This window comes from Lagenorhynchus albirostris, chromosome 10 (genome assembly GCF_949774975.1).
Source record: "Lagenorhynchus albirostris chromosome 10, mLagAlb1.1, whole genome shotgun sequence".
NCBI lineage: Eukaryota > Metazoa > Chordata > Mammalia > Artiodactyla > Delphinidae > Lagenorhynchus > Lagenorhynchus albirostris.
Window position 1 is genome coordinate 43,088,986 of NC_083104.1, and position 15,971 is coordinate 43,104,956.

The 15,971-nt window shown below is 40.8% G+C and overlaps 1 protein-coding gene across 3 annotated transcripts in view; it reads left to right on the plus strand.

Annotated features, from left to right (window-relative positions):
* The first annotated feature begins 1,438 nt into the window (after positions 1-1,438).
* WDR48 (WD repeat domain 48) overlaps positions 1,439-15,971 on the plus strand; it is a 43,711-nt gene continuing 29,178 nt past the window's right edge. Inside the window, exons 1-3 of one of the 3 annotated variants that reach the window (XM_060162194.1) lie at positions 1,439-1,498; positions 13,768-13,908; positions 15,859-15,937. In XM_060162194.1, the coding sequence (XP_060018177.1) occupies positions 1,451-1,498; positions 13,768-13,908; positions 15,859-15,937 (268 nt within the window). In that variant the 5' untranslated portion in view covers positions 1,439-1,450. Of the gene's footprint in view, positions 1,499-4,504; positions 4,628-13,767; positions 13,909-15,858; positions 15,938-15,971 lie in introns of those variants that run through there. The other 2 variants (XM_060162193.1, XM_060162195.1) reach the window with 2 other exon arrangements.

Below are 15,971 nucleotides of genomic sequence, written 5' to 3' on the forward strand. Positions count from 1 at the left end.
ACAGCCCACTGCATTGCTTCTTTCATTACAGAGTGAATTTCTTGATCAGAAGCAATATGGTGTCAGACACAATGACAGTGCATAAAGCATTCAGGAAGTTCCCAGATGGTGGTGCTGACAGAGCACAGCAATCAAGGAAAGCAAATTTAAACTTAGTGTATTTCAGAGAGGACAAATAACTACCACTTCCTCGATGACTGGGAGGGCCAATGGAATCCGCTTGCCTCCAAGTGGTTGGCTGGTCCTCCTGGAGCATGAGGCATATCACCAACTCAGGACTGCTCACTGCTGCTAGCAACCTGAACGCTCAGCAGTGGCTTGGTGATCCCATGCACAGCTCCAAACTTGTTATCATCACCATTTCATTCATGAGTCCACTGAGCAATCACTGAGCCTGGAAAAGGAGGCTGAGTTTAATCCACAAAGCTGTTCATTTCATCCATATGATTCTTAAGATTCATTCTGCAAAGTCCATCACCATATCCCTTCCCAAGGCTTCCTTGTCACCAGTTCTCCAATCGTGCTCTTTCCATGTCCTCGACCAACTGGCCAAATAATTAGCCTGGGACCATCAAGACTTATAATTAGTGTCAGGAAAATTTCCTCAGGTCAGACCTTCATCCAGAAAGGTCTAACTGTCCCAGTATAAGAGATGATTTAAACCAGATACTAGAGTGAGCCCCAATTCCTTCAGGATTTGGAATTTAGTCGTCTCTGTCAACATTTTTTTTTTTTTTTTTGGCCGTGGGTCATGCGGGATCTTATTTCCCGCCCCCGACAGGGAATCAAAACCATGCCCCCTGCAGTGGAAGCTCAAAGTCTTAACCACTGGATCACGAGGTAAGTCCGGCTGTAAACAATTTTAACTAGTATTTTTTGCCTTCTTATAACATCAATTTTTTTTTGGCCGCTGAGTCCTAATCAGGACCGCCAGGGAATTCCCTACCTCTTATTTAAACGAACACTGTGCGCCTCCATAAGATGGGGCCACCTCCTTTGCAAACCTTTCTATTTCTCCTCCTTCCAGGCCAGTTTATAATCCTCCGCCTTTTTTAGGTACTTCATGGCAAATATGCCGGTTCCCTTGGCTGCCCACGAATGTTTGAGGGAGTGGAGGTGGAGTCCATGGCGCCCATCTCCAACATTAATTCTTTCAGCGCTTTTCTTATGCCTACTTGGGCCTCTGAGGAGAACAGCGCAAGCCAGGGTCCAGGCCCACACAGAGCTGGATACAGATTGCTCCCTTGGGTCACAAAGTGGCTCTCTCTCCGTCAGCACTATATGCACGCAACGATTTTTAAGTGCTTTTGTCGCACTACAGGGTCACCGGCCGCAGCGACAAAGAGTCCCTGAGAAAAGCTCCACAATGCCTCGGCCAAAGGGGAAGAGGCGGGACATCCGCCCGGTCCAAGCCACTTCCGGAAATGACGTAGGACTGTCAACATGCAAGATGGCGGCCCATCACCGGCAGAACACGGCAGGGCGGAGGAAAGTACAGGTAGGGACCCCGGCTCCTCGACCTCCCGGGCGTGGCAGGCATCCCCGGGCCCACCTCCAGCGAGCAGATACCTCGGGCCGCGGTCGGCCGGGGTAGCGGCTTGAGGCGAGCGGGACGGGGCGCGGCCGGCGGCTAGGGGTGGGGCTGCGGCTCTAACGGCTTGAGGAAGGGGCGGGGGGCGGCTGACTGGACCCGCCGGGGCCCCGTCCCGGGACCCTTGGGCGCGCGGTTGGGAGCCTGGGGTTGCTGGTCGTCCACTGTTTCGTAGGCTTGGGCTTGCGTGGTCGGGCTGGGCTCGTTCCCCGCCCATCTGCCTCCCTTCCCTTGCCTGTCTCCAAAGCGCTGTGGCCAGCGGCGTCGGAGCGGAGGCCTGCGGGAGCTTCCCCGCGGGGCGGGCAGCGGAGTGAGTGGGCCCGTGCGGGGGCGTGGCGGGGCTGCGGCTGGGCTGCGGAGCCCTGCAGGGTTTTTGAGCAGGGGTCTGCATGTGGGAGCCCCCTGCCTCCTTTTATGCGGGAGCTTCCCCCCACCCCCAAGGTGAAAATGACGTGGGAGTATGCTTGTGTTAGTGGGGGAATTATAATTTTCATTGTTTTGGAATTTAATTTCGTCTTCACCGTTTCTTCTTCAGAGTGCATCCTTGAATCTTTCTTTCTGTTTCTCTAATGTATTATTCAAGGGTAAAGAGTTACCTAACCCGCCCGTGTGTGCTTTATGCCTTCGTGAATCCAGTTTTGTTTTGGGTACGTTTAAGCGTTATTGCTTTCTGTTATTTTCAACGATCTGAGGAGTAAAAGCCCTATTACAGGTGTTTACCTGCAGGTATGTTGTATGTAGTGGTGACAGTACGGTGCACTTATTAAACATTTACTGAGCACTTAGTTTAGGCCCCAAAATGTGCAAAGAATTGAGAGAGTACAGGAATAAGTAACACCCAAGCTTTCTTTATAAAACACAGCATTATATATAGTTCTACAGGTTGAAATCAGCCAGTGTTTAATAGGTAGTCCGGACAAGGGCTTCCTTCATTGAGGAAATGGCTGTAGGTCATAAAGTCTTCTGGCCAGTTCACTTCTTTGTTTTATTGATCTCATTGATCAGTACAGTGTCCTAGGCACTCACTTAGATGTTTGTTGAATTGAGTGACATTAATAAGAATCTAAAATAGCATACCTTGTTGGTGATTTTTAAGTGCATCAGTGATGGGATTTAAGTAACCCCAGCATCCAAGTCAGGTGAGAATGTCTGTTCCTGACTAAAATGTAACTCAAAATTGTAACTTGATTATATTCTAGACACTAGAGTGGTAGGTACCTTCCTTAGGGTAGTAAGGAGAGTTAATCAAGTGTCTTAGTTTCTTGCATTTAGACTTAAAAGTCAATATAAAAGTACTGGATGGGGGAAATGTAAATTAGCTGCAGCATGTGTGGAAAAACTGAGTGTTTTAATAAGCTGAATATGAGCCATTGTATGCAGGATGAGGAAGATGATCATTTCACTCTTCACTGATCAGAGTACAAAACTAGAGTTTGGGGATCAGCACTTAGCACCTTGTTCTTAATAGGTATAGCAATCAGATTGGTGAAGTGACTTGAAGCTATTTCCTAGGAAGAGCATTCAGAAGAACCATCTAAGATCAGTCTGCTGAAGAGAAGATTCAATGAGTCTTGTTAGCTGCTTTCAGAATTTGTCTTTAAGGTGTAGAACCAGTATGAGAAGCCACAGAGATTGATTTTATCTCAACACAAGGGAGAACTTTTGTTTATGGAAGTGTTTTTTAAACTAGTGCATGTTCATTGCAAAAAGAAAAAACCCCACAAACAAAAGTGTAAATGATAATTGTCTTCCACTCTTCAAAGAAAACTGCTTTGAAGACTGTGAGATATAATCCTAGCTAAGGGTTTTTCACTGAGAGCCCTATTGACATCTTGGGCTGGATAATTCTTAATTGTGGGAGGACTGTTGTTTTCCATCATCCTGCCTTCCCACTAGACACTGGCACCTTCCCAGTTGTGACAACGAAAATTGACTCTAGACATTTTCAGATGTCCCCTGGAGGGCAGAGTTGTTGCTGGTTGAAAACTAATGTTCTGTACTTCTTCGTGTGTGTACCCGACTTAGGTGATTTTTTTACTCTAAGTGGAGTCATGGTATTCACTGTTTCGTGTCTTCCTGTTTGTCAGATTTGTAAATACACATTTCCTTTGACCCAGCAATTCCTTGTCTAAAAAATTGTTTTACAAAAGTACATATGCAGGGCTTCCCTGGTGGCGCAGTGGTTGAGAGTCTGCCTGCCGGTGCAGGGGAGACGGGTTCGTGCCTAGGTCCGGGAAGATCCCACATGCCGCGCAGCGGCTGGGCCCGAGAGCCATGGCCGCACTGAGCCTGCGCGTCCGGAGCCTGTGCTCTGCAACGGGAGAGGCCACAACAGTAAGAGGCCCACAGACCACAAAAAAAAAAAAAAAAAAAAAAAAGTATGTATGCATATATCTTTCTCTCATTATGCAAGGGTGTTTATTATAGGAATGCTGTCATTGTGAAAAGCAAAAATCTAAATGTTTATCAGTAGTAAATTGGCAGATAAGTTAGGTACATTCATATAGTAGATTAGTTTGTAATTAAAAGATAAGCTAGATGTATATTATTAAAAAGGAAAGGTGTCCAGAAGTCAAAATAGGAAATCAACATATCATGGTCCCATTTCCACAAAGGAAATAAGGCATTTTCAAAGTCTGGAAGGATATCAACAGTGATTATCTCTGGAGTATTACATTATGTGATTATTGGTAAGGTGGGAAACAGAATATCTTTTACTTTAAAATAATGAACCTTTATATTTTTTAACTTTTTACAACATTCTTTGCTCTTATAAATTAAAAAAAAATCTTTCCATTTTGGAAAAAATATATATGGCTACAGTAATTTATTTTGCCTCTTGGCTGTCTGTTTCTTGTACTAAGAGGCAGTAGCCCTGAGCTCCGTTATCAAATAGTAGGCCAGAAAGAACCGTTGAGACTTATAATATTGATAAATAACCAGTGGAGAAGGGTCCAAGCATACTACTTATTAATTATAGACACAATGAAGAATGAGCACATGTCCTACCATCTTAAACTTCTAAGGAGACTGGAGGTGAGTATGTGGAGGAGGGGTGGATTTGTGATTGTCCGAAACATGATCAGACAAATGTGTGAATTTAAATATATGATGCAGCTCTCTCCTGGTAATCAGGATATCACAGCAAGGCTTTTCACTCCCTGGCAATCCCTTTAATGTTATGATTTTCCAACAACCTGGGTTTGTTGGTTGGCTGTCTGTCTCCATCTTTCCTTCAGCTGTGGCCTCTTTTCCTTACTTGCTTCAGAACTCTTGGAATGAGGTTGGACAAAAGTTACTAGTGTTCGTGGTTTAGGAGCAATAACCATGCCCTAGTACTCAGTGTTGGTCCAAGAATGTAAATACTTGGTCTTTCATAACAAGATAATTCTTTTGGTTGGAAATGACCCCAAATCCAACATAACCGGGTTCACACAATAAACATATGTATTGGCTCATATAAATGATAACTCAAGAGGTGGTGCTAGCTTCACGCAAATCTTGAACCAGCAGATTCACTGTGACTCTCTACCCTGAGGAGTGATGTAAAGTCACCTTTACCATTGGGCTGCCTCCAAGTTGTCCTCTCCTATTCCCAAACTCCTAGATCTAGGTCTTCCCTCTTGGTGGCATGGTGGCTGCACCTGTTCTAGACCTCAAATCCTTTCCCCATACTATCCATGGTAACAGTCTCTTAAATAGTCCCTACACAATTTCTTCTGGCATTTGCTTGCTTTGAGGAAGATATTGGGGAGCAGTGGGGAATATAGAGGCAACCAACAAATGTCTGTTCTACCAGTACTAATCCCCTTTCCCTGCCAAATATTTAGTTATTCTAGACCTAGTCAGAGCTCAGCGTGGTCTTTACTCCTCATTCTGAGCCCCAATTCTGGGTTGTTTAATCTTCAAGACTTTCTTAAGGTAGCAGTAGGATGATGCCAAATCCTGGTTTCTCAAGGAAAGACCCTTATAAATTAGCCATATGTCCAAGGTAAGTTACTTTTTATATAGGATGGGTAATAAAAAATTCAGTGCCAATATGATATCCAGTGGAACAGGGGTCAGTAAACTTTTTCTCTAAAGGGCCAGGTGTTAATATTTTAGGCTTTGCAGGCCATTCTCCTGTTTGGTAACCACTCAACTCTGCCATTATAACATGGAACCAGCAATAGGACAATATCCAAATGAATAGGTGTGGCTGTGTTCCATTAAAACTTTGTTTACAAAACAGACTTTGTTCTGGATTTGGCCCTTTGGTGGGTTTTTACTAACCTCTGTAGAAGTTTTTTACTAACCCCTGACTAAGAGAAGTCAGGCTAGAAATTGTCCTATTTTTATTTGCAAGACTACTTTTTAGAATACTTTTTAAAATCAGCACTCTCGAAACATAGGGACAAGCAGAAAGTCATGGTCCACGAGGTTGAACAGGAAAAACACATGTAAGAATTATTCATATTTGGCCAATTTTTCTTGGCCAAATTTAGCCTGATGTAGCCTGAGAGCTAGAAGTAGCCTTACACAAAAGAGCTGTGTGGTTCTCTTTATAAGGTGTTACAGAACAGGCAAAAGTAATCTATGGTGAAAAGGGTCAGTTCTAGATTGTCTGGGGGTGGGGTGTAGAGGTTGGGAAGAGGATGAGGGAACTTTCTAGGGTGGTGATGTATATATCTTGGTAGAATTTTGTATTACACAGGTGTATGTATTTGTCAGATGTATCTATGTATGCTTAAGATGTGTGCATTTCACTAAATGTAAATCTTACCTTTGAAAAAGGAGCCATAAATAAATAATGAACTCTGGTCAATGATATACATGCTGAAGTACTTAGGAGGAAATACTATTAATGATGCACAACTTAATTTGAAAGCCATTGAAAAATGATATGGATCAAATGGATGGGTATGTTCAAATGGATAGAAAGTGTTCATTGTAGAATATATCCATATGGATATATGGATGTTTGCTGTGTAATTCTTCCAACGTTTATATGTTCTCTAAATTTTTCATAATACGATGTTGGGGGAAAAATAACCTTTAAATGTCAAAAAATGATTAATGATAAGCAGCAGAGGAGGGAAAGTGAAATTTTTTTGTGGTGGTCAGAGAAAGCCTTGCTCAGAAGCTGACTTTTGAGTAAGAATCTAACAGAAATGAGATTGTTACTTGGCGGAAGAGCATTCCAGTGAGAATATCAAATGCAAAGGTCCTGAGGTGGGAATGTACCTGGCCTATTTGTGGAATAATAAAGTTGCCATTGTGGTTGCCATGGAGTGAGTGAGGGGAAGGGAGTAGGAGCTGAAATCAGAGAGGTAACTGCAGACCAAATCATGTAGAGCACTACAGGCCATAGTAGGGCTTTGGCTTTTACTCCTGAGTGAGGTAGGAAGCATTTGGTGGATTTTGTGCAGAAGAAATGTGTTTTCTCAGGATCACCTGACTGCAGGTGAGCAAGGGCAGAGCAGAGAGACCAGTAGCTATTTAAGAAATCCAGGTGCTATATGATAGTGGCTCCACCCAAGGTGGTGAAAATGGGTTGAATTCTGGATGACAAAACTGGCTGACAGGATGTGAGATGAGAGAAGTTGAAGTAAGCCTGGCCCTAAGGTTTTGGGCCTGAGCAACTGGAAGAATGGAGTTGCCATTAACGTCATCAATGAGGAAGACAGGAAAAGCTCATTTGGAGAGGACTGTCAGGAGCTCGGTTCGGGACGTGCCGTGATTAAGATGTCTGTTAGACATCCAAGTGGAAATGAGTTAATGCACACCTCGGGGAAGCCTGGGGGAATAGCCCAGAGTGTCCTCTTTGTGAGCCTGAAATGCTTTTAAGTCTCCTTTCTTTTCTTAAAAATATTGTGATTCTGTAATATATCCATATTTGTTTTCATACAAAAAATTGTTACTGTGGTAGGCAGAATGCCCGCCCCCCACCACTGCCAAATGTCCATGCCCTAATCCCTGGAATTTATGCATATGTTATGGTTACATGATAAAAAGGATTTTGCAGCTGTAATTAATGTTACAGACCTTGAAATAGGAGGATTATCCTGGATTATCCCAGTGGGCCCAATCTAATCATGTGAGCCCTTAAAAAGTAGAGAACTTTCTCCGCTGGAGGACCAAGTCAGAAAAATGTGAGACATGAGGGCGGCCCTTCTGTTGCAGGAGAAGGCACATAGAAAGCATGAAGATTGCAGGTAGCCTCCAGGAACAAGGATGAATCCCTGGCTGAAAGCCAGCAAGGAAACAGGTCCCTCGGGCCTACAACTTCAGGGAGCTGAATTCAGCCACCAACCTGAATGAGCTTGGGAGCAGGCTTTCCTAGCGTAACCTAACTGGATATTGCTGCTGGGGGAAATACCCTGTCATTTTTCTCCCTGTCAGAGTCCCTTTAACTGTCTCTTCCAAATGCATACTTCGTACTGAAGGTCTGGCTTCTGGCTTCCCATCCCTTGCAGAGTCCTTATAGTACCTTCTCTTCCTTCCCCCCCCTCCTTTTTTTTTAAGCAAATCTAGGCAGAAATGAGTCCTCATCTTCTCTGCCTTTGCCTGTACTCTTGACTTTGCCTAAATGAAGTTTTTCCAGGACTTTGTTCACTCATTTATTGCTTCTGTGTCCAGCACCTTCTACTCTTCTTTTTCTTTTACTTCCATCTCTTCTGCCTGCAAAGCTTGCCTGTATCTTGAGAAAAAAACTTCACTTACTGTCTTTCCCCCACTAGAATGAAAGCTCCAGGAGGGCTTCTGTGCTCACTACTGTATCCTCAGCATTTAGAATAGAGCCTGGCAACTGGTGGATGCTTAATCAGTATTTGTTGAAAGACCTGAATCCTATTTTTCTTCTGTCTACAGCCAATTTTTTTTCTTTAACAAGTTTTTAATGTGATATGTCTTGGAATATATCATTGTATGTAATTTATTCTTTAATGACTACGTAGAATGGATGGACCATAATTGACCTAGCCATTTTCTTATTGAAGTTATTGTTCCTATTTTGTCCATCATGCTAAAATTTACAAAAAAAATTAATAGCAGAGTTATGAAATAGTAAAGGAAGTCTTACAAAAGTAAGCAAAAAGACAGAGATAGATAGTATAGAATGCATAAAAGATGAAGGATCAGTTTGAAAGTTCCAACATCTGACTGATGAGAGTTTAAGAAGGAGCAAAGAAAACAGAGATGGTTATTAATGAATTGATGTAAGATTTCCCAGAGCTGAAAGTTTCTAGATTGAAAGGGCTTTCAAAGTACACAGCAAAATTAATGATAAAATGACCAAAAATTATCATGATAAAGAACCCCCCCAAAAAAATACCCCACCAAGTAAAAAGAGAAGATCCTAAAATCTTGGGCTGTATAGGTGGTGGTGCGGGAGAGAATGAAAATGGGATCACCTTGAAGTTGAGTGAAACAGAATTGGCATTGAATTCAGTGGCAGCACTGGATGCTAGAGGAAATTAGAGTAGTGCTTTCAAAAGCTGAGTTTTTTTCTACATGGACTTCTTTATCCTGCCAAATCAAGTGTCAAGGTAATGACCTTTTCAGACATGCAAGGGCTAAGTCACCTCCCATGTACCTTCTTCTATGTTAGTTTCTTAAGGTCCTGGGGATGTACTTCTGCCGTACTGGGAAGTGAGCAAGGAAAAGAGACATTGGAATTCAGGAAACAATGGCTCTAACCCAGAAAAGCAGTAAAGGGAAGCACCGAAGGTGACAACTGTGCCAGCAGACCGAGAGGGCAGCCAGCCCAGATTAGAGTGAGAATGTGGGAGATTCTGAGGGGGAAGCCTTGTGGGAAAGTGGGGGTTGGAGGTGGGTTCTTGCTGGACTATCTAATATGCTGCAGTAATTCAAGAAAATCGAAGTTAAAGTAGAGGGAGCCATTGAAGGAAAGAAGGAACTCTAGGGAAAATGAAGAGCTCTCTGAGGAAGGAAATGTATTCATAATATAGTACTTGGCTAGTCAGTAGATAGCAATTACAGTCCAACAGTGTAGCACAGATTATTTAATCAACCAAAAACAGTGATAGATCTATCGATATCAGAAGAGTAGAGGGAAGAATTACTGAGGCAAGTTTCAGAGCTACATCCTAACCTACCATAGCTTGAGTAAATAGGCGATGTCTAAAATGGATAAGGATAAGTACAATATTTCGAGAAATGCCGTAGCTATCTAATAGAAACAACCAAGAGTTGAAATTAATTACCTCTAAGGATTAAGACTGGGTATGGGGAGTCTTAACCAGACAGTAGGGAGATGGTTTTTCATTATTGTCTTTCAGTACTATTTGATTTTCTGAATACAGGCAAGAATTAGTTGGATAAGAATTAAATTATAAATTCAAAAAACTAAGTAATATATGCCTATTATAAAACATTCATACTGTATTAAAAAGGCATGAGTGAGTGACAGTCACCATAATTCCATCACTCAGGAATAACTACTGGTAGTTTTATACATGTATATCCTTCTAAACTTGTGTGTTTATTTTTAAATATATGTATATTTAATATTATGCAACATTTTTACAGTAATGATTATTATACACTACTGTGTTAGACCATGCATACTTCACTTAAATATACCCTGGGTTTCTTCCCATATTAATCAGTCTAGAGTTACACCAACATTTTTAATGATTAAATAGTATTCTCTTTTATAGATGTGTGTGCCAAAATTTACCCAACTAGGTTGGATACTTATAGTTTTTTGCTGTTTTTTTTGGGGGGGGGGGGGTGGTGTTGGTTGTTTTTTTTTTTTTTTTTTTTTGCGGTACGCGGGCCTCTCACTGTTGTGGCCTCTCCTGTTGCAGAGCACAGGCTCCGGACATGCAGGCTCAGCAGCCATGGCTCACGGGCCCAACCGCTCTGTGGCATGTGGGATCTTCCCGGACCGGGGCACGAACCCGTGTCCCCTGCATTGGCAGGCGGACTCTGAACCACTGCACCACCAGGGAAGCCCTATTTGCTGTTTTTAATCTCACATCTGTAATAGATGCCCTTAAAGAGGTTGGTCCAAACTTTTTTTGCTGAGAATTCCTTGCCACCTGGAATGAGGACTGACAATCATGTTGTTATTCTCTGACCCTTTCCCACTGGGCCAATCAGATCATCTCCCAGAAATTTGAAAATCAAGATTCATGTATGCTACCTCATCTTCGTTAAATAGGAAATGTACTGAGAAAAGCTGATAAGGAGCCTTGAAGCCCCAGAGGAAGAGGCATTAAGAGAGACTGAAACTAACATTGAAGCCAGCTTGTTTCCTGATGGTTTTTCAGTATCTGATTCTTGCAAAAAATGTTTATGAGATGTCTTTTGTATGCCAGATACTATATTAAGGATACTGTGGTAGGAGGAACAAGGCAGACAAGTTCCTTGCCCTCTTGCAGCTTTTATTCTAATGGAGAAGATATAGCAAAAAAGATAAATATGCAGCGTGGTAAGAACTGTAGAAGAAATGGAGTAGGGGAGGTGATAGGGGAAGGAGATCAGGGAAGGCCTTTTAGAGGAGATTACTTTTCTGCTAAGACCTGGAGTGTGAGGGTGAGGGTGAGTCAGCCAAGATGAAAGCTGGGAGAATAGTATTCTTGTGGGGATTGGAGAGGTGAGGAATCTTCTTGGCACAGGGAAAAGTAAATCTGAAGGCCCTAGGATGGGAAAGAACTTGATGTGTTTGAGGAACAGGAAGGAGTTTAGTGTGACTGTCGTCAAAGAGCATAGGGGAAGTTAGTTTGAGGTGAGTGTGAGTTTGCAGGGTAGAACCAAAGCATATGAGGAATTTGGACTTGACTTTAAATGCAGTGAAAAGCTTAAGTAGAAAAGTGCCATGATTTTATTTTTAAAATGTCTCTTATGAGTCATGATTGAATTTCCTGCCCTTGAGCTCTGTTAGATATCCTTGTTAAATTCTCATCTTAAATTCTCCATTTTTAAAAATATTTAAGCTTGTTTGAGTAGATTTCAGTTACAGTTACTTGCACCGAAAGGCCGGGTTAAAACAACATCCTTGTCTTTGTGTATACAACCCTGGCCCTTTTCACATCTTTTATTATTTATGTGTTTGTTGGCCATTTTCTTTTCTTTAAAAAAAATTTCCTCTTCGTGATCTCTGTTTCTCCTTCTGTTGGAGAGGTTGACTTTTTCTGTTGTTATCTAAGGAATCTTTGTATGTTGTCAAGAGTAAACTCTTGTCTTTTGTATTCATTTTTTCCCCAGTTAGGTGTTTGCCTTGTAACCTTGCTCATGTTATTTTTTTGACATTCAGAAGTTTGCTTTGTTTTAAATAACAGCTTTAATGAGATAAAATTCACATAAATTTACCTTTTTAAAGTATACAACTCAGTGATTCTTAATATATTTGCAAAGTGCATTGACCACCTAATTCCAGAACATCACCCCCAAAAAGAAATCCTGTACACCATAGTAGTCATTCCCCATTCTCCTCTTCCCCAAGCCCCTGGAAACCATTAATCTACTGTCTGTGGATTTTTCAGTTGATGGACATTTGAGTTGTTTCCATTTTTTGGCTATTGTGAATAATGCTGCTGTGAACATTTGTGTATGTATAGAAAGTTTTGGCTTGTGTTTGGTTAGATCAGCGTTGCCCTTTTCTTTTTCAAAGATTGTGGTCTTTCTTGTCACGTTAGCAGAGCCTTCTCTATGTAGAGACTATGTAAATACTTGCAAGTATTTTCATGATTAGGTTATTAAATTTCAATCTTTAGTCCATATGAAAATTCATTTTGGTTTAAGATTTGGAGAGAGGATATTATTTTTTGCAATAGAACCACTAGATGTTCCTAGATAATTTATTAAATAATTTATCATGCCCTCATTGTTTCAAAATCTGTTCATATCAAAATAAAAAATGTATAATGGGAAAATATGTTTCTGAATTTTGTTTTATTTCATTGATCCTTTTATATATTCATATTGTGGTCCTCCTTTGTAATTCTGGTAGCTTTATAATACCTTTTAAGATATTTAAAGAATATCCTTTCATTTAAAAAAGTGACTGGGTAGTCCCCTCAAAGCATTGTACTATTGGTATATATTTTGTCAACTTCTAGAAAGAAATCCAGTGAGACTCTGACCACAGTTGGGTTAAAATCACAAAGTTAGGAAAAAATTGTTTATTTTGGATCTTCCTGTACTACCTTCCTTTACTACTTCCTGTAGTACTTCCTGTACTAATATGGTATGTCTCCTTTATTCAAGTTTTCTTTTATGTACCTTGTCCTGTTGATTATGTATCTTCTTTGCAAAATGAATTTCTAGATATTTATTTTTGTTGCTATTGTAAATAGGGTCCCCTTTCCACCATTATATCTTAACTGGTTATTTCATTAGAATAGAAAAGTTTTGCTTTTGGCTGCCAGCCAGCTTGTTGAGTTTTTCTTAATTGTAATTGCTTTTGGTTGATTCTCTTGAGTTTTCTCATGGAGCAGACAGAGGTTATCAACCATAATAGAGTAGGGAAAAGTTCTCTGAAAGAAAAGTTTAGTGTGTTATTGGAGAGCAAAACCTCATTTTGCTTAGCAGGTCAAAGAAGGTCTTTTTGAGGAAGCATCATTTCAACAGAAATCTAAAGACTGCAGTAGGAGTTAGCCAGACAGAGTGGGAGGAAGAGCTTAGCCAGACAGAGTGGGACGAAGAGCTTCTAGACAGAGGGGACCAGCACATGTGCCCGTCTGGAGGCACAGTGTGTGCAAGGAGTGGGAGCAGTGAGCAAGGATGAGGGGCAGGAGAGGCACTTGAGGAGTCCAGATCCAATCCTGAGTCTAGTGGAGTAAGCAGCCAGAGGGGTTTTTGAACAGGGAGCGATATTCCTATTTACATTTTTTAAAGATATTTCTATTCATGTGTTAAAGATTCATCCAGCTGCTTTGTGGAAAATGGATTAAAGACAAACAAGGGTAGGGGAGAAAGTCCAGTTAGGAGATATTTGCAGTGGTTTAGCCTCAGACTTGCTTATCTTGGTCTAGGCTATTATTAATGTCACTCTTCTCTCCTCAGCCCTTCAGTCTCTATAGAGTAAAATAAAGTTTTTATTGGATTCGGAAATAAGTTTTATATTAGAAAACATGGGATTTTGAATTTCAGATTGGCCACTAGAAGGCTACATTTTATTATCACATGTTTGTAGCTTCATAAACAGCCAATCTTGACATATTTGTCAGGTTTCCTATGTTATTCGAGATGAAGTGGAGAAGTACAACCGAAATGGGGTCAATGCCCTGCAGCTGGACCCAGCACTAAACAGACTTTTCACGGCAGGTCGAGACTCCATCATAAGAATATGGAGTGTCAATCAGCACAAGGTAAGTCAGGGATTGAGTTTATATTTTAAATCTATATTCAGTAAGTTTTGGTCTGTCTAATATGGTGCCTTTCACAGTTTCAGATTTAATCTGTTTGAGCACTGAGTTATTTGGTACACTCTATAAATAAAGACGCTGCAACCAGAATTCAGTAAGCTGCTGAGAAAAACACCCCAGGGGAGTTTCAGAAGTGTTTTAGCTAAGGCAGGGACTCTATAAACTAGGTTTGTGATAAGAGCCCTTTGCTGCAAAGGAACAAAGAGATTTGTCTGGTAGGGAGCTTCTTTGCAACAATTTATTTTTCTGTTTTAAATATGTTCCCAAAAAGCTTTCTTGCATCCCTTTTCAGTGTTACTAAAAAAAGATTGAATATGCTTTTACATTTATAATTAACCTTGAACAAGTATTTGATATCTTCATTTAAAAGTGATTAGGGTGCCCACAAAACCCATAGGGCCTTATTATATAGTATAAAGTTGGTGTAAAACTATGAAAACAGGAGCAGGACTTAATGATATGTGAAGATAAATCCCCAGTCAAATGGAAAGGAGCTCTTTTTGTATTTTGTTTGAATGCCTGTATTATGAATGACATAGAAAGAAAGATTCAGGGAAGAAGAAGGAGCATTTCTTGAACTCCTAGCTATGTACCAGACACTTAGCACTTTCGTATCCAATATGGTTTTAATAATCCTTCAAGGCAGATATTAAGATCCATTTTCATAGGTGGGAAAACGGACTCAGAGACTCTAACCCATGGTTAAGTAGCTAGTTCATGACAGAGAGTTAGAACCCAATCTAACCCTGAAACCCTGATGTTAGACCTTGTCATTTTAAAAGTCTGTGTCTTTTAGCAAGCTCTACAAGTCTGATGCTCCATCTGAAAAGGAACCACTACTTTGCACAGTTCCTGGATAGTTTCTTTAAATGGACTTTGGTCCAGCAGGCTTTGAATTCTTTAACCAGTGGAAACAGTGGTGGCCCAATGTTAAAAACATGGAAAGTAAGAAAACTATGGCTCTGAAATGCTTTTTGGAACTTATATTTGAATTGGAATGTCACTTTCCTGGAAATTTACAGTATTTCAAACAAATTAAGGAAAACACAAGAACTAGCCTGGAAGAATTAGAAAGCTGCCTATCCTGCCGTCAGACATTTCTTTATGGTCCTCATTTTTATGACAAGATTGAATAGCATCATTTCTCAACTAGACTTATAGAGAGCTGTTCTTTTTGCCCATGAATCATCTTGAACTTGCCTGTCTTAGGTGTAGGATATAACCAAATACTCTTCTTTAAAAGTCCTCTTCTGGTGATTAAACCAAGTGAGAGGAATAGAAAAATCTTGAGTTACTGAATTGAAATGATGATCCTTTAGCCCTTGGCTTCCATTTCTTCTCTGAAGGACTGTAGATACTGTGACAAAATGTTTAGTTCACAGGTAAAAACAGCAGTAGGCAGCTAAGAGCAGAAGCGTGCATCCCCTTCTGCAGTCTGGCTACGCTTCTCACCACTCTCATCAGCTTCCTTTCTGTCCCTGCTGTCAGCTTTGAGCCTTCACCACTACTGAGTCAGATCCCCCCAGCTTGCAGATTTGTTCATGTCCTGTCCTTTCTAGTGAACCCCTTCCTATTGCACTCGTGTCACACACAGTGCCTAGCCCAGATCTTGTTGCCTTCACTAACTCAGGGCATAAAAATTAAGCATTTTTCCTGGAAACCTAGACTTTCATCAGTAATAAAACTGTCCTGAAACAAAACTTCTGTTTATATCTGTCATATGGAAGCATCAATTGTTTGATGAAATTCTACTCTGAATTCAGTTGTCAATTTTAAGACCTTAGAGCAGTGTGTCACATTAATTGAAGAATATAAACATATCTATAATTTGTGATATATTTTATCCTCTAATGTAGACTAAAGACATTTTTATGATTTTTCTTTTAATTTCAGCAAGATCCATATATAGCATCTATGGAACACCATACCGATTGGGTAAATGACATTGTACTCTGTTGTAATGGGAAAACATGTAAGTATTTCTTTGAATTTTGGGGCTGCTGGAA